The sequence below is a fragment of the Anomaloglossus baeobatrachus genome, chromosome 1, assembly GCF_048569485.1.
Source record: "Anomaloglossus baeobatrachus isolate aAnoBae1 chromosome 1, aAnoBae1.hap1, whole genome shotgun sequence".
Lineage (NCBI taxonomy): Eukaryota > Metazoa > Chordata > Amphibia > Anura > Aromobatidae > Anomaloglossus > Anomaloglossus baeobatrachus.
In genome coordinates this window covers 584846028-584864249 of record NC_134353.1, presented here as the reverse complement: position 1 = coordinate 584864249, position 18222 = coordinate 584846028, and the positions used below count along the sequence as shown (strand labels likewise).

The following is an 18222-nucleotide window of genomic DNA, read 5'->3' as shown; positions in this document are numbered from 1 at the left end:
TTTCATTTCTGGCCACATCGATATTATGTTGAGAAACAAGGTTTCTCTCAAATACCTTGTGTTGGCAATAGTGCCTGTGAGCAGCGCTATTGTGCTCCGCTCATCCCCTTCGTGTGACCCCCGGGCTCCGTGATCTCTGATGTCCATTGATGTCACGTCAACTGAGGCGGGCCGCTGTCTTCCTGAGTGATTGGGCTGTAGGCAGCGTTTCACCACTCATCACAGTCCAGGGCTGTGGTCCCTCCTCCTTCGCTGCAGGGCGCTGCAAGCAGGAGCGACGCTAGGCTATGATGAGCGGTGAAATGCTGCCCACAGCCCAATCACTCAAAAAGACTTTGGCCTGCCTCAGTTGACATGACATCACAGGACATTGGAGGTCACGCAGCCCCGGGGGTCACGCAATGGGGCTGAGCGGTCCGCAATAGTGTCACTCACAGGCACTATTGGCAACACAAGGTATTTGGGAAAAACCTTGTCTCTCAACATAATATCAGTGTGGCCAGTAATGAAAAGGGGTGAACCACCACTTTAAGCTAGGTTTTTGAGTGACCAGAAGTTGTATATTGTGTAAATAAAAAAAATTATCAAATTTCACACAATAAATCTTTACATGACACTTGCTAAACATCGAAGAAAAAAAAAGGGCAGTGTTTACTAGGACTTTACAGATAACAACCTGAAAGAGGACCTGTCAGCACAATTTTTGACATTAAAGTAAATACATGGCTTTAATGGGGCTGATTATACAGATTACATTGATGCCTTTGGTGAAGAAATCCGCTTTGTGTTTTTTCTTTAATCACCATTTAACCCCTTAACGACCCATGACGTACTGGGTACGTCATGGATCGTGTGCCGTTAAGCCCTGCCGCGGGCAGGCGGCGGCGATCCGCGCACATATCAGCTGTTTTCAACAGCTGACATGTGTGCCTGCTAGCCGCGGGTGGAAGCCATTCGCCTTACATATCGCTGCCAAAATCTGGCAGCGATATGTATATGCACGCCGCCATGACAGTCACTTACCCCGCCCCCACCGGAAGTCATGTGACATGATCACGTGACTTTCGGTGGTTGCCATGGTAGCAGAGGGTCATGTGATGACACCTGTAGCTAACATGACTCACTTCCTCTCAATGCCGGAATACAGCCGGCATTGAAAGTAAAGCACCAAATCTGCAGTTCTCAGCTCTGTAGCTGTGATCTGTAGATAGATCAGAGTGATCGGATTGCTGATCGCTATAGCCCCCTAGGAGGACTAGTAAAATTAAAAAAAAAGTAAAAAAAAAAAGTTTTAAAAAAAACCTAAAAGTTCAAATCACCCCCCTTTCCCCCCATTGGAAATGAAAGGGTTAAAAAAATAAAAAATATACACATACTTGGTATCGCCGCATTCAGAAATGCCCGATCTATCAAAATATAAAATCAATTAATCTGATCAGTAAATGGCGTAGCGGCAAAAAAATTCCAAACGCCAAAATTACGTTTTTTGGTCGCCGCAAATTTTGCGCAGAATGCAATAACAGGCGATCAAAACGTAGCATCTGCACAAATATGGTACCGTTAAAAATGTCAGGTCGAGACGCAAAAAATAAGCCATCACTGAGCCTCAGATCCCGAAAAAGGAGAACACTACGTGTTTTGGAAAATGGCGCAAAACGTGCAACACTTTTTTTGGACAAGCTTGTGAATTTTTTTAACCCCTTAGACACAAGTAAACCTATACATGTTTGGTGTCTACAAACTCGCACTGACCTGAGGCATCACATAGATACATCAGTTTTACCATATAGTGAACACAGTGAATAAAATATCCCAAAAACTATTGTGCGATCACACTTTTTTTGCAATTTTTTTGCTGCTTTCCAGTACACTATATGGTAAAACTTATGGTTTCATTTAAAAGTACAACTCGTCCCGCAAAAAACAAGCCCTTACATTGCAAGATTGATGGAAAAATAAAAAAGTTACGGCTCTCTGAAGAAGGGGAGCAAAAAACAAAAACGCAAAAATGGAAAGTGCCCGGGGGCTGAAGTGGTTAAAGTTTTATAGTAATGAGATTTTGGTGCATAGGAGTGGGATTGTGCATTGCACCTTCTCCTGCTTTTGCCCCTGTGCCTGCCTCCATTGTTTGACAAAATCTGCATGCCTATCCTGAAGCTAGCAAAGTTTGAGATTTCTGAAGGGCTGTGCACACATTGCTTTTTTTTTCCTTGCAGATTTTGATGCAGAAAATTAATTTGCAGCATGTCAATTGTTGGGTCATGTTTCCATGTGTTTTTTTTTAGCTGTTCCGGCCATTGACTTCACTTTAAAATAACGCATGGAAAAAAAGCACCAAAACCACATGCGTTTTTTTGCTGCGGTTTTCTGCCAGAAGGTGTAGATTTGATGCAGAAAATTTCTGCACCAAATTGCAGCGTGTGCCCCTACAGGGTACTGATTTTTCTGCATTCTGACGTCTGTTTGAAATTTTGCGTTGGCGCCTTCCTTGCTGCATGCGGTGAGGGAGCAAATTAATTTCCCGGCTGGTCTTCAATAAAATAGTGCCAAGGGCGGCACGTTCACAGGTTTAGATCTTGGCTAAATGACCTCTCTAAAAAGACATTTATTGTGTCAAGATCTTAATCTGCACATGCGGCACCATTTTATTGAAGACCAGCCAGGAAATCAAACTATGCACACAGGTTCTCTTTAATACGGAATTATTAATCCTAAAGCCAGAAAATATCACATTTTGGTGCAGATCTGCACGTGCTGTTGGGAGGCGTAGATTTAGTTATGTGTGCGATTTATTAAGAGGCATGAGCATGTCAATAAATTGGGCATGATTTATCTCTACAATCTCTTTAGATTGTGGTATTAAACTCCTTCCTTAATAAATGTGCACCAGTGTCTGTCGGGCATCTTATAAAACTAATTTCCAGGATCCAAGGGCACCAGACGTCCTCCTTTTAGGTTACCTGATTGGTACAAAAAATTCACAACGTTTCGACCACGCAGAGTCTTCATCAAGTCTTAAAAATGAGTGGTGCACAGGATTGATCTACTGCACAACATCTAAAGTGGATGGGGGCCTCTAGATTCTCCCACAAAAGATGATGGCTAGAGGCGGATTGGGCAGTTTAAATTTCAACATCTGATCCTTTTGGTACCCGCTATCTGGGAGTTTTACTTCTCTCTCTCCCTTTTGAACACTCATGATTGCGCGGCCGAACTTTCATGTGTAGGGGGTGTCCGGGGAGATGCCTGCTGGATAGGGATATCTTTACTGTGAATGGTCTCATCAGCTACCTAATATAAGCTTTACTTTTTTACCTTTAGGCTTTGTTGTAGTCTTCTTGTTGAAAAGTAGCTTGCAGTCTGCAGGTGATCTGATATTATTGGAGTAATCTGTCAAATAGAGGGAATTTTCCTACTTTTTGGCAAGCGTCTGGATTTTTGCACTGCTGTCACCTAACATTATTTAGTATTATAGCTATTTACATATATTTTTAGGTTTCTATTCTGTGGCTTTGTGTGATATTACATCATTTTATCAGGCCATATAACATTGCACATTCTGGAGTGTTCTGTGGGTTTCATCTGATGAGTGTGAATCTGGCAGCTCAGCCTTTTTCTAGAGAGCTCGATGTACAATACATGATCTGTGTATATCAGGGGTGATTAATAAAACTGCCTTGTAACAATATGATGGAAGAGCAAAAGATGCAAATTATGTAATTAGTAATGAGTTGTGTCCTAATTGGAGATCCTTTTGTATCTGTGGTTTGGTACCATTGTAATCCTTTTGTTGTCGGCAATTTGAAGATATAAACTAGATGTCACTGTGTGATTCCAGCTTCCTAATTGTTCTCAGCGTGCGCTTGAATTAGGCAACTATTTTAATTCCCATTCAGCTATGGAATCCTATATTTAACTCCTACAATTAAGGGTCTGCGAGAAATAAACAATAATTTTATTTCTTTTCTTGTTGTCAGCTTCTTGTAGATGAATTGTCTTCCACAAAACACTGGGTCTCCATGCACGTATCAGACCACAGTGGTTTCCATTACCGGCAGTTTTTGCTGAAGTCTTTACTCTTCAGAGCACAAATGGACTGTGAAAACCTAAGCAGTGTAAGTCTTCCCAGAGAAGAGGAGGCTCCACGGAAGGATCTCCCCCTTTGGATAGAAGAAGAACTGGAACTTAGTAGAGATCTTATTGAGTCTTACCCAGGACATGAAGCTCTCTGGTGTCACAGGTGGGTTATGTCTTAACTTTCAGGGGTTTTATTGTTTAATGTTGATGGAATACATATTGGGTATAAGTTGCTTGGTTTTAAAGGTATGTCACAAATTTCTAATGATTAAAAATGTTCTCCCTTCTCAGGGATGGAGGAGTTTTTAGTTCTATAGTGTACAACTTGTTGCTTGGGTTACTGACTACGCTAAGGTCTCGGAGAGGCTGATTGCCTAGGTAAGGAGAGCGTGCCGCTAGCAGGCTCTATGCTTTCAAGCCTGCTCTCATTCTTCTGAAGCTGGCCAGATCGCTCAAACCCTCCGACTTCAGTCGCCTTCCGCTTGTCCTATGCTGCAGATGCAAAACTACCACTACAATTCTGGCCAGCAAAGAGTCAATACCATTGGTCCAAACTGGCAATTTTTAGAAGCGCATGGCCTGCAAAGTAGGAAGCTCGGGACTGGCGAGTGGTGCATTCCTCAAGAAAGTGAGTTGAGACATCCCCTTTAGTTTAAACTTTTTTGAATGCCGTAAAAATTCTAAGTTTTATGTAAATATTCAGTATATGTATAAAATGTTTTCTAATATACACTGTACTTGATTTTACCAGAAAACTCCTAGCTAGAGGTGAGCAAAGCTTCAGTCTCGAGGCTCGGGGTTTGGGCTTGGAAAATGACGTGAAAATCCCCGTGGTGAGTATCGTACTGTGCTCGTGTCTGAGTGATGTGCAGCATTGTGATCACTGCAGCAAGTGTGTGACCGGCTCAAATTTGACATATATTCTGCGTTCTAAGATGTATTGTTCACAAAAAAATTGTAGAAGAAAAAACACCGCCCACCCATCTCCAGAAGTGTTTTGCTGTAGGCTTAAAGTAAAACATTTCCGGAGGCGGGTGGACAGTGAATTTTTTTTTCTCACATTTCTCCATGAACAAAACATTTAAGAACGCGGAATGTAAGTCAATTTGAGCCGATCACACATTTCCTGCAGTGCGCATAATGCTGCGCATCACTTAGACATGGGCACAGCGCGATACTCACCACAGGGATTTTCACATAATTTTCCGAGCCTCGAGACTGAAGATTCGCTCATCTCTACTTCTAGCACCTGCACTGATCAGTAGAATGGGGAATTGTTATCCCCAACATAGCAATTTATGGCTATGTGCGCACAGTGTGTTTTTCGCTGCGTGTTTGTGCATTTTTTGGGTGCATTTTTTGTGCGTTTTGGGCTCCAAACTGCATGACTTTGCTTCCACAGCCAAGTCTGAGTTTTCATTTTTGCTGTCCGCACACAACTTTTTTTTTAAGCTGCGTTTTTGAGCTTAAAAAAAATGGACATGTCAATTCTTTCCTGCGTTTTTCTGCATTTTCCCCCCATACAATGCATTGGAAAAACGCAGAGATCAAAACCGCAGCAAAACACAGCTAAAAACACACCAAATTGCGATAAAAACGCATGCGTTTTTACCGGTGCATTTTTTGCGCGTTTTTGCCATGGGTGCGTTTTTAGCAGCCAAAAACGTACAAAAATGCAGCATCAAAAAAAACGCAGCGTGCACACATAGCCTTATCCTCATTAGAAAGGGGAGCTACAGTTGGCTACCCGACCTCCACTCCATTCATGGCCTATGGGGTTATCACATAAGCAGAGTGCAGCATTTGGCAACTCCATAGGAAATAAGCCTGCTTACTGCCGTCCATTCTAGCGGATATGAAAGTGACCCATTCTGCCAATAGGTGCAGGTTCCAGCCGTTCGACCCCATCAATCAACAAGTAAGCACCTAAACTGTGGATAAATTAGAAAATTTATTTTTTCACTATTCCAGCCATCAAGGAGCAAACTGGAAAGGGTGGCAAGTATTAGCAGAGCCTAAAACAAATTATTACTATGCGATGAAACAAAAGCAACTTTGAGATTAAAGTCTTTTTTGTCCATTTGCCTCCTCTATAAGCCAGTACTGAAAACCGCTAACTAAAAGCTGTCCATGAGTTTTAGTAGGCCGCATTCACATATGACAGAAATTATCTACAGCAAGATATCCTGCAGAGTCTTGAAACGAAAAGGTAAAATTCTCTGCAACATCTGTGGCAATCTGGTTGCCAGCTAGAAGCTATGTAGGCACAACCTCACGTTCTTCGTAGATGCTCTAATTGAGAAATACAATGGGAATCTCCGTATGTGAACTCTAGCTTAGCTTCTTTTCTTCAGATCCAGGTCAGGACTGCAAGGTTTTCCCTATGTACCGGCTCCAGTGGTTTATAACTACCTATTTAAAGCAGTGCTGTGCCAAGAAAGGAAAATCATATGCTTGCTGCATCATGTGTGTCTGCCTTTCCAACAAACAAACCCGCAAATCTTTGTTTCTCCCAGGAAACCGTGCGGTGTACTCCTGGAATGAAAGTGTATACCCTTGCAATTTATTGTCCTGCCAATGTCCTGAGTGTTAGGCAGGCATTAACATAGAAAAGTTATGGTTATCTGTGTAAGCAGATGGCTCCCCAGCAGCTCTGCAGCAATCATTCCCAGCTCACTGCTCTGACAATGTGACCAGCACAGTGGACGTTCATTCCGGGAAGATGCCTCTGGCTGAAGAGACCCGTGTAAAAATAACATGGCTTCAAGTATGAGATGTGTTACCATCTATAAGTAAAATATTCTGGTCTCCAGCAATGGTGCATACGCCAAAGGCACACCAAGATTCTATCTATATAACTGTATTTAACAAGTACAGCAAATGTGAGCCGTGTTCATGCATTTGGAATCCGGAGCTTCTTAGTGAATTTTCATTTCCTTCTCATATTATATTACCATTTTATTATTCCTCAAACTATTTTAAATAGTTATTTCATTGGAGATTGGATTTGAGGAAGCACTTAGAACAAGAAGGGAAGCAGATTTTTGCTATGTCCACATCATTTTTTAGTGTGGTACATGTAAAAATATTTTTACTATTAAAAATGTGCAGAGATGTACATTTTCATAAGAAAGTGAAGTTTTTGTTTTCTTTCTTATACATTTACACAGGGCAACTGTATTTTCTGCCTGGGCGGTAAAACTGCAGTTTGTTAGTAGCAAATATCATCCACATATTGCATAGAAAGTACCATGTGGTGCAGATGTTAAAGGGAACCTGTCACCTGTTTTTTCACTATTAAACTAAGTGTCACCTTCTGCAGCTCCTGGGCTGCATTTTATGAAGGTGCACCTTGTGCCCTGAATCCCCTTCCAGACCCCAAAAATAACTTTATAAAACATGACCATTTCGTATGCTAATTACCTGTGTGGCTCAGATGGGCGGGCTCATTTTCTGATCCTGCCCCCCCTCCTGCTGCTGTTCGCTGTGCAGTTCTGTCCGCTTGCGCAGGCGCAATTCGCTCTGCCATCTCGCGGGCAGAGCAGAAAACATAGCTGCCCTCACGCATGCCGGTGAGCTAAATGTGCAGGCGCGAGATTATGGTCGGCGCTGTGCATGACCTCACCAGCGTCATCCTCGTAACCGACCTAATCCTCGCGCCTGCGCATTTAGCTCACCGCCACGCATGAGGGCAGCTATGTTTTCTGCTCTGCCCTCGATATGGCAGAGCTAACTGCACCTGCGTGAGCGGACATAACTGCACAGGCGCGAGATTTGAAAAAGCAACGAGGATGATGACAGAGGCGTCATCACGTCAATCAAGAAAGGAGGACAGCGAACAGCGGCAGGAGGGGGGGCAGGATCAGAAAATGAGCCCGCCCCTCTGAGCCCCACAGGTAATTAGCATACGAAACGGTCATAGTTTATAAAGTTATTTTTGGGGTCTGGAAGGGGAGTCTGGGCACAAGGTGCACCTTCATAGAATGCAGGCCAGGAGCTGCAAAAGGTGACACTTTTAGTTTAATAGTGAAAAAACTGGTGACAGGTTCCCATTAACTGGTCATTTTGGGCAGATTATTAAAACATTAAGTATATTGCCAATCAAGAACATTCATAATTTACTTGTTGTTAAAACTGTGCTCTGTTTTTGAGCGTTGTGGTTGAGGCCTCTAGCTCCTTACTGCCTGCTACAGAGTACAGAGATTTCCTGTCTTAAGCTTTGAAGGGGCTGTAACCTGTTAGTCAAGCACAGCTCTACATACAGGAGGCTGGGCTCAGTCACTACCCTGTTTCCCCAAAAATAATACCTACCCCAAAAATTAGTGCTAGTAGGATTTTGAGCTTTTTTGAGTATGCTTAAAATATAAGCCCTACTCCAAAAATAAGCCCTAGTTGTGGTTCCATAAGGATGTGTCCAATCCGTTAAAAAGTTAAAGAATACAGCAAGACTCTTCAATAAAAAAAATAAATATCACCAAAAGAAAGCAGACACTCTCCCAACAAAAAAATTGCAATCACCAGACCCCAAACAATCACAGTTGGCAAGTGCCGATGGTGTATGTGCTCTCACACATAGATCTGTGTTGCTGTCAGGCCCCTCGCCATTCCAGCTGCATTGTACTGCAGCTCTCACAAACAGTTTGGGTACAAGTATCACTCCACACAAGTGATACTGCTTCTAGTCACCAGGGGGAGCCAACTACTGTAAAACACAGGGGGGGTCTGACAGCAATTTAGATGTGTATGTGAGAGCCCATTGACTTGCCAACTCTAATTGCTTGTGGTATGGTAAGTGCAATTCTTTTAGGGGGTGTATGCTTTCTTTTGGGGGAAAACTTGCCAATACATAGCGTGTAATAAATTTATGCAGGTAATTTAAACCTTTATAAATATGGTATGCACTAACCACTATAGGACTGGTTCTACAGCATGAGAATAGCAGATCAGATAAAAAAAAATATGCATCTGAACCAGTAATAGAATTAACACAAAATGTTCATGTCTCAGAACGTGATGACATAATTATATTTGAATAAATGTTGATTTATTTTTGCTCAAGAATGAATGTGGATTGTTGTTCATGGGGAAAATATAAGACATCCCCTGAAAATAATCCCTACCACATCTTTCGGAGCAAATAATAATATAAGACCCTGTCTTATTATTGGGGAAACATGGTAGTTTTCAGAGAAGTGTGGGGTCATATGATATGGGGCCTGGCCATGAAGTTGTGAGTGACTAGTGATGTTTACAGGGAGGAGAGCAGAAGTTACAGAAGCAGGGAAAGCTCCACAGAGATAAATAGTAATCTAGTCAACCAGTGATTTCATCCATAGGGAATGTCATGTATACAAGAAGGGAGAGTAGAAGTAGAACCATGCTCCATGGGAAAGAATAGTTATCTCCTCAACTTGTGATTTTGGCCAGAAGGGATGTGATGTGTACAGAGGGAGAACAGAAGCAGATCAGAGCTCCACATAGAAGAACAGTAATCTAATCAATGGGAAATAGTGCAGAAGCAGGATAGAACACTTCAGAGAAGAATTGGTAATATTCGCTACTAGTGATTTTGACCAGAGGGGATGTGATATGTGCTTGGGATGGTGTTAAAGAATCCACAGAAGCAGGACAATACGCCACAGAGAAGAATTGTAATCTAATCATCTAGTGACTCTGGCTCAAGGGGATGAAATTAGAGATGAGCGGACCGATGGAAGTTCGGATTTGCCGGGTTCAGACGGACTTTAGATAAAGTTCAGTTTGACACCCGGACTTGACTTAAACTTGATCCCAGAGCCCGAATGCCATTGAAAGTCAATGATTGAGCATCGGAAACCTTCTTTCCCCACTGTGAGATCTATTCAGAGACTTAAGTGGCTCACACTGGGCCGGGCATCGAGCTTTACAGTTCTCTCATCTCTAGATGTGATATGTTCAGGGAGGGTGAGCAGAAGCCATAGAAGCTGGAGAGAGTGCCACAGAAAAGAATAGTGCTCTAATCAGCTAGTAGATTCTGGCTAGAGGAGACTTGATGTACAGGCAGGGTGAGCAGAAGCAGGACACCGCTCAATAGAGAATAGTAATATTCTCAACTAATGATTTTGGCCAGAAGGCATGTGATGTGTACTGGGAGGGTGAGCAGAAGCCATAGAAGCTGGACAGCGCTCCATAGAGAAGAATAGTAATAGTTTCAAGTAGTAAGGTTGGCCAGAAGGATGTTGTTGAGCGTACTAGAGGACTGGATGACATTAGAATAGGTGAATACATTATATACCTCATTGTTCACTGCAGTAGACTGAGCCAGTCAGTGTAAGGATCAGGGACATTACTGACTGCACAGAATTATGGAGCTATTTAAATGAAATAATAAAATGTTCATGTATTTCTTTCTAGGCGTCATGTACTCGGCTTGGTCCACCAGCTGCACAATGAACAATCTCACATGGAACCTCCCCAAGTCACAAGTGTGGACACGGCTGCTGTAAGCACAGGAAACGAATCCCGGGATCTCTGCACTGATTTTCTGGGATACCACTCAAACACTATGGATGTCGATGGAGTATGTGACGCAAACAAGCAGAGCTTCACCCAGGAAACTAAACGTCTAAAACGTGCTCCTGTGCAAGACTCTCTTATATATGAATCCGAGCTCAGGTTCATTGGTTGTATTTTGTCCAGCTGCCGAAATGCTGAGCAGTCCAGGTTTGCTGCTTCATATAGAAAATGGCTGCTGTCATTGCTAGGTCACTAACTGTGCTCTCTGCATAATGTATGGATTACTTACGGTGCAATATTTTCTTTTCTTAGGCGGTCCGTGAACTATGCTCCTCTGAATTAATAAGACTATGACATGATTGATTTTTATTTATTTTTCCCGAAGACTACATCTGCTGGGATTTTTTTTTTCCGTTTTTATTGAACACACGAGGATGGGGAGATGTGATCACTTTTTAAACACTGCGTGGCACAGTCATTTCAGCCTGTTACAAGTGAATATCTTTTTTAGTTTATGAAATTAACCACCCCGTGTGGAGGTTAGGAATTGGGAAATGGCTACTGCTTTCCCATTGGTGTATTAACAGGAGAGGTTTGGATGAAATATTCAGTCCTCGTATACTTCACTGTGTTATAAGCCTTTATTTTGATAAAATAAAGAACGTGTATGAACAAGGCATTTCGATCAAGGATTTTCTGGACCCTTGGAGCTGAGTAAGTGTGCTGCGGGGACTTCAGCACAACGCCTAAACGACAGCCTGCGTAAAGGGACATGGCGGTCATGGGAAGCGGAACTTCTAGACAGGAATTTTGTGAATGAAACCGTGCATGTTGTGATTTCCTTCAAGCAATGCATTTCAGAAAGATTGATCACTACATTCATTATACAGGAATACAGTAAATCTGGGGTGTCTTGTGGCTTTTCAAGACTTCTTTGTGCCCTCTTCATTACTTACACTTATATACTGAATTTATAGAAATCTTCTAATACCCAGCCATGCCCCCATACATGCCTAGATACATACACACACAACCTTTGCAGATGGTCCACGGGCCTAGAATTATGTGCTTTTACGCATAGTTGGTGGTAGACAACTTGTAGCTTTCCAGCTGTCATGAAAATGCAACTCCCAGCACGCCATGCAAGCCATTTTGAGAGCCGCAATATTGCGACAGCTGGTAAGCCATAGGGTGTCAGCGTCTCACTGCTCAGAAGCATTAAAAAGCAGTAATATACTGAAATGTTAGTACACATTTAAGTATCGAACAGGGATTGGTGTGGATCATATCCAGATAGTATCTGTTACTTAAAAGGCTTAAAGGGACTCTCACTAAAATGTAGGAAATACAGTGTTTCTTATTTAGCACAATGCTGATTATTGTTCTCCTATATCTGTATGCTGGGTTAATAAAACTGTGTTTCTTGATATATTAAGTCTATAGAGCTTTACATGTGTGACCTTCAGCCGTTATGAGGCCCCATTTATGACTGTTAATAAATACTGTCTTGTTCCCTCAGAATGATAGCCATGCTGTTCAAGAAACTATTAGTAATGTTTCTCTACAAACAATGGACAAGAGCTACCTTTGAACCCTTAACTAGCTGTAGACTACTATAGCTCTTACATGCTAAACTTCTCTCAACAGGTTAGGAAGTGTCTGTGCACAAGAAGAATTGATGAAGACTGTCTTAACATATTCAATTGAAGCCATGCATTGCATATTCTTGTTCTAGTTAGGAAAACATTGAGTCATAATTATTATATCTTTTATTTACTATCAAAATAGATTATACAAACATACATAAATATATTACAAAAGTGGTTAATAAAAATCTTCGTGACCCCAATTTTTTGCCCTGAAATATCAACTTAGTCAAAAATCATCAAAAATGGGCAATTCACTCAGATATATGCAGACTACAATGTCTTTAGACTGACATGTGTGGGTTCCAGCAATAGGTAAGCATGTGCTGCAAGTAGCTTTCACATTTAGAGTCTATTTGCATCTCCAATTTGTACATAAATGGAGGCATTACAAGTTTACACATTCTATGCGATGAGTATAAAATAAGTACATTACCCATGAAAATAATTGTAGGCTGGGCAGTCAGGTCAGGTGATTTTAAGACATCATCAATAAGAAATTTGGCCCTAGAGATAGAGTAGAGAAAGGATATCTTAGTCAGTGCAGAAGGTAGCCTTTGGTAAAATGCTAGTCAACAGTGATGGGTATCTGTCCTAGTATCATGTAGGTTCCAAATTTGTCATAAAGTGAACCTGTTAGGTGCAATATGCACCCAGAACCATGAGTCCTGGTCCATATTTCTAATCCGTGCCTAACATTCCCAGCATCTCGTAGCCTACATAAAGAGATCTTTAGAAAAAGTATTTCTAAAGATCCTTTATGATATGCTAATGAGCACAGGGAAATTACACCTGGGAAAATAACACTGGAAGTCCGGTGACTTCTGATCATGTGCACTGAGCCTAAACCCAGCGTCTAAGATGGTGACAATGGCCAAAGGTACGCACGTCACTTTCAGATAATGCTGAGGGCGTGCTAACATGCTAGGAAGGTGGACTAGTCGGGGAAAATAACGCCCTTGCGTCTAGTCCCTGCACTCATTAGCATATCGTAAATGATCTTTAGAAATACTTTTTCTCAAGATCTCTTTATCTATGCTACTAGATGCTGGGACAGTTAGGCAGGGATTAGAAATATGCACCCAGAACTGCTCGTGGTTATTGCACATGACAGGTTCGCTTTAAGAGAACCTGTCAGCACAATTTTGTAATGTAAAGACATGGCCATAATGGTACTGTTATATACGTTAATACTTTTGGTGAAGAAATCACTTTGAGACCAAATTAATTTGATACCTTTCATGAATGTGCCTTTTTGTTGTTTTTTTTGTGCCAGCTTCACCAACTTTCTTGAAAAGTAGTCAAAACTACTAGGGTGTGTCATGCCAGATTTAACATAATGTACACACAAAAGTGGCATATATTTTTACAGAAATGTACCCTTTGTCCTTGACTGGAATATATTTCTGATACTTCTGATAGGATTTATGCAGGCACTCGAGGACGGATTGTGAAGACCCTGTTATAAGAAGGGAAACTAAATGGAGTGTGACACTTGTCAGGGTGCCACCTAGAAGTTTTAATTAGTTTGTTTTGCATCTTATCCCAAAAGTTGTGTTCCAGCAGTGAAAAAATATATTTTCACATTTTGTGTATATATTAGGAAGTGCAATAGGGTGTGACTTGCACGTATAGCTCTTTAGTATCACACTACAGTGTGTCGACCCATATCCTGTCCTCTGCCATTAACTTGAAGACGGCGGCAGCTACAGGCATAGAAGTGGTGTCTAGGTATAGTAAAAAAGCCATGCGCTACGCAATTAAATCTACAGCGCCAGCAGGTGGAAAACAACGGAGTTAGCAACGGAACGAGATAGAGAAAAAACGTGAATTACAAAGTTGTAGGGCATCATCAATTCAATACGAATCGACACCTTGCATACAGAAATGCTATGATTAGAACGTGTAAAACTCACAAAGGCTTCGGACGTGAAGCGATACCTCATGGAGACCTTCCTACAAGTCATTGGGTATGGTGGCTGTATGGACTGGCCTCCACGCTCACCTGACCTGACCCCATTGGACTTCTTTCTGTGAGGTCACATCAAACAGCAGGTGTATGCGACCCCCTCCACCAACATTGCAGGACCTACAACAATGTATCACAAATGCTTGTGCAAACGTGTCACCTACCATATTGCACAACGTGCAGCAAGATACAGTATGCTGTCCAGAGTCCAGATGTGCATTGCAGCTGACGGTGGTCACTTTGAGCATCAAAGTTAAATGAGCGCCATATGTGTGACCAGCAGTCAATGTTTTGGGGGGGGTCATGGGTATCATATCATATCATTTCTGTATTCAAGGTGTCGATTCATATTGAATTGATGATGCCATACAATTTTTTAATTCACTTTTTTTCTCTATCTTGTTCCGTTTTCAAAATAAAAATGCCAACTCCATTTTTTCCACCAGGTGGTGCTATAGGTGGTTTCATTGCGTAGAGCATGGCTACTTTACTATACCTAGACACCACTTCTATGCCTATAGCTGTCGCCGTTCTCAAGTTAATGGCGGTGGACAGGATCTGGGTGGACACACTGTATAGTCCCTGCCTAGCGCCGCTGTTTGGTTTATTGCCAAGTCGTTGGCTTTGATACACAGCAGGAAATACATGGTTTGATAAACAGCAGGGAATACATTGATGGATGTTTGGTTTGCATATGTTGCATTTCTAGTTTGTTTACCTACTTAGCAATAGATACTTATTGATATATTAAAAGATTATTCCCACAATACAAATTATAGCTTGTTGCCGAAAGGACTAAAATGAAGCTGTCAAATGCAATCAATTTAGAAAAATCTTTGCTGCTCCAGGTATTTCCCCCACTTAAAATCTCCTTGTCAGAGGCTTTTGCGTACCTGATGTCTCATGGCTACGTCCTGTTGTTTTATAATCGGTTACACATGCTCAGTAGATACCTGCTATTCTTCTACAGTGTGTATCTTCTTCTTGGGTTACGTTCCCAGGATGAGCTTTTGGTGAGTTTTTTACGCTACGTGTTTTCGCTGCTCCAAAACTACAGCATCTTACAGTTTCAAGAAAGTGGGTGGGATTTATAGAAATCTTCTGCCCACTGTGCTTTTTTATGCTGTGTAAGGTCACCTACGGTGTGTTTTTCAAATTCTCAGCATGGTTATTTCAACTGTGTGTACGCTGAGTTTTTTGTGCAGATTTTCCCTATAGACTTGCAATAGATGTGGAAAATCCGCAGGTAAATGCACTTTTTTTTTTTTTTTTTAGTGCGTTTTCTCTGGTGGAAATACATCAATGCAAAATACCAGGAAGTTTCAATCACAAACCAGCTTTAATTAAAGCATGACACACCAAACAGAGACAAAAACCGCAGCATAAAACACACAATAAAACCGCATGGTAAAAAACGCAATGAAAAAACGCAAGTAATGTAATTTACATAATAGGTGCAGAAAGGTGCATAAATTGCGCATCAAAAGCTCATAGTGGGAATGTAGCCTAGTGGGAAAATCCAGATAAACCCACAGGTTTTCCGCGGCAAAATCCGCGGGTACGTTGTCCCGTGGGCACATATCCTTAGTGCTGAGGTTTTTTTTAGTTGGCCTGGATTTTTGTATCTGGGTTTTGGGAACGACCAGGAGAGCTGGGTAGGACTGGCCATTCCCATACCACCAGTTCCAGGCCTTGAAAAGGGATATTTAAGGCAAGTCAGCTGCCTCAGTCATTGGCTGGGAGTAGAGGTGGAAACTGTGAAGTCTGCGAATGAAGGTGAAAAGACTTGTGATCCTGTGTGGAGACCTTTGCAAATGGTTGAGCCCGTACTGCTGTGTAGACTGTTTTTCGTTTATTTTCACCATTATGCCGGAGAAAGGCTATTTGCTATGCTTTACCTGGAAGTTTTAGGAACTTTAAGGCTATGTGCGCACAGTGCGTTTTTCGCTGCGTTTTTGCGCGTTTTTCGGGTGCGTTTTTGGCCTCAAAACTGCAGGACTTTGCTTCCCCAGCAAAGTCTATGAGTTTTCATTTTTGCTGTCCGCACACATCTGTTTTTTTTACCTGCGTTTTTGAGTTAAAAAAAAAAATGGACATGTCAGTTCTTTCCTGCGTTTTTCTGTGTTTTCCGCCCATGCAATGCATTTGAAAAACGCAGCAAAACGCAGAGATCAAAAACGCAGCAAAACGCAGCCAAAAACGCACCAAATCGCATGCGTTTTTTGATGCGTTTTTTCGACGCAGGTGCATTTTTGTGCGTTTTTAGCGGCCAAAAACGCACAAAAACGCAGCGTCAAAAAGACAGTGTGCGAACCTAGCCTAAAAAACTTACTGTTTTCACAAAGACTTTTGCCTGTGTGAACGCTGAAGGCTGCTTTAGGCTAGGTTCACACACTGCGTTTTTTTGACGCTGCGTTTTTGTGCGTTTTTTGCGGCAAAAAACGCGGCAAAGAACGCACGCGTTTTGCCGCGATTTGGTGCGTTGTTTTGCTGCGTTTTTGCTCACTGCGTCTTTATGCGTTTTTTATCAGTGAACAAAAAAAAAAGGTCTGAAGTCATTTCCTTCTTCAATGTGTTCTTCATTCTCCACTAGTGTATGCAGAAGAGCAGACAGCTGCAGAACTACAAGGCTCAGCATGCTCCATCCAGGACTGCATGCTTGAGGGAGAGTCAGGGGGAGCAGACCTACAAGGCTCAGCATCCTCCATCCAATAGTGTATGCAGGAGAGCAGACAGCAGCTGTCGAACTACAAGGCTCAGCATCCTCCTTCCAGGACTGTATGCAGGATTTCTATGCCCCCCCCCAAACAAAAAAAATTACGTGGGCTTCGCCATATTTTTGTATGCTAGCCGGGTACAGCAGGCAGGTACGGGCTGCCCCCAACCCCCAGCTGCCTATTTGTACCCGGCTGGGAACCAAAAATATAGGGAAGCCCTTTTTTTTTTAATTATTTCATGAATTTCATGAAATAATTTTAAAAAAAAACTGACGTGAGCTTCGCCCAATTTTTGAGTCCAGCCGGGTACAACTAGGCAGCTGGGGATTGGAATCCACAGTGCAGGGTGCCCATGCTTTCTGGGCACCCCCGCTGTGAATTGTAGTCCCGCAGCCACCCCAGAAAATGGCGCTTTCATAGAAGAGCCATCTTCTGGCGCTGTATCCAACTCTTCCAGCTGCCCTGATGCCGGGTGGCTCGCTGGGTAATAATGGGGTTAGGGCTAGCTGTATAGCTGGCCCTAAGCCCGAAATTCATGGTGTCACGCCAATATTAGACATGGCCACCATGAATTTCTAGTAAAGATAAAAAAAAAACACAACACACAGAAAAATATTTTTATTAGAAAAAAAACACAACACAATTAGTGACTCCATCTTTATTGAAATAAAAACCCCCTCCGCAGTAATCCTGGGTCAGGGTCCCACGCCGTCCAATCCGGATCCAATATCATCTGATCGGTTTGCTGGAAGGCAAAGCGATCAGATGATGTGTCAGGTTCTAGGGGCTGAAGCACATCACACATCAGCTGATTGTATAAAAGCAGATTATACAATCAGCAGATGCATCGGTGCAAAAAAAAAAAAAAAATACTCATGTGCTGATTACCGGCAGCTCCTGGAGCGATGGGGCGGGAGTCTGATCCCGTTCGATCGCTGCAGCAGCTGCCGGTAATTAGGGATGAAGTCTCCTGACGCATCCGCTGATAGCTTAAACTGGCCGGGCGCCCGCGTCACCGCGATACTTACGATCACCTGATGCGTCAGGTGACTGCATCAGGTGATCCATCGCCAGGTCCTGCATCTATCGTACTGCCCGGGAAAACTGCACACACCCGGAGCGGCGATACCGTGAGAGGGGATGGGAGCGGGCATGGCACCGGGAGGCTGCAGACAGGTGAGTATAACTTTTTTTTTTTACCACTGTTCACTTTTGTTTTCGCAGCCGCTTCCACCTCCCGCCCAGACATGGCGCCGCACGGCAGCATACATGCCCAGGACGGGAGGTGGAAGCGGCGGTGACGGTACCGGGAGGATTC

The 18222-nt window shown here is 42.6% G+C and overlaps 1 protein-coding gene across 1 annotated transcript in view; it reads left to right on the top strand.

Moving 5' to 3' along the window:
• Window positions 1-12001, top strand: part of PTAR1 (protein prenyltransferase alpha subunit repeat containing 1) — an 83242-nt gene extending 71241 nt beyond the window's left edge. The window contains exons 6-7 of the mRNA XM_075317873.1: window positions 3978-4240; window positions 10471-12001. Coding sequence (XP_075173988.1) covers window positions 3978-4240; window positions 10471-10828 — 621 coding nt within the window. The 3' untranslated portion in view covers window positions 10829-12001. The remainder of the gene's footprint in view (window positions 1-3977; window positions 4241-10470) is intronic.
• The last annotated feature ends 6221 nt before the right edge of the window (window positions 12002-18222 follow it).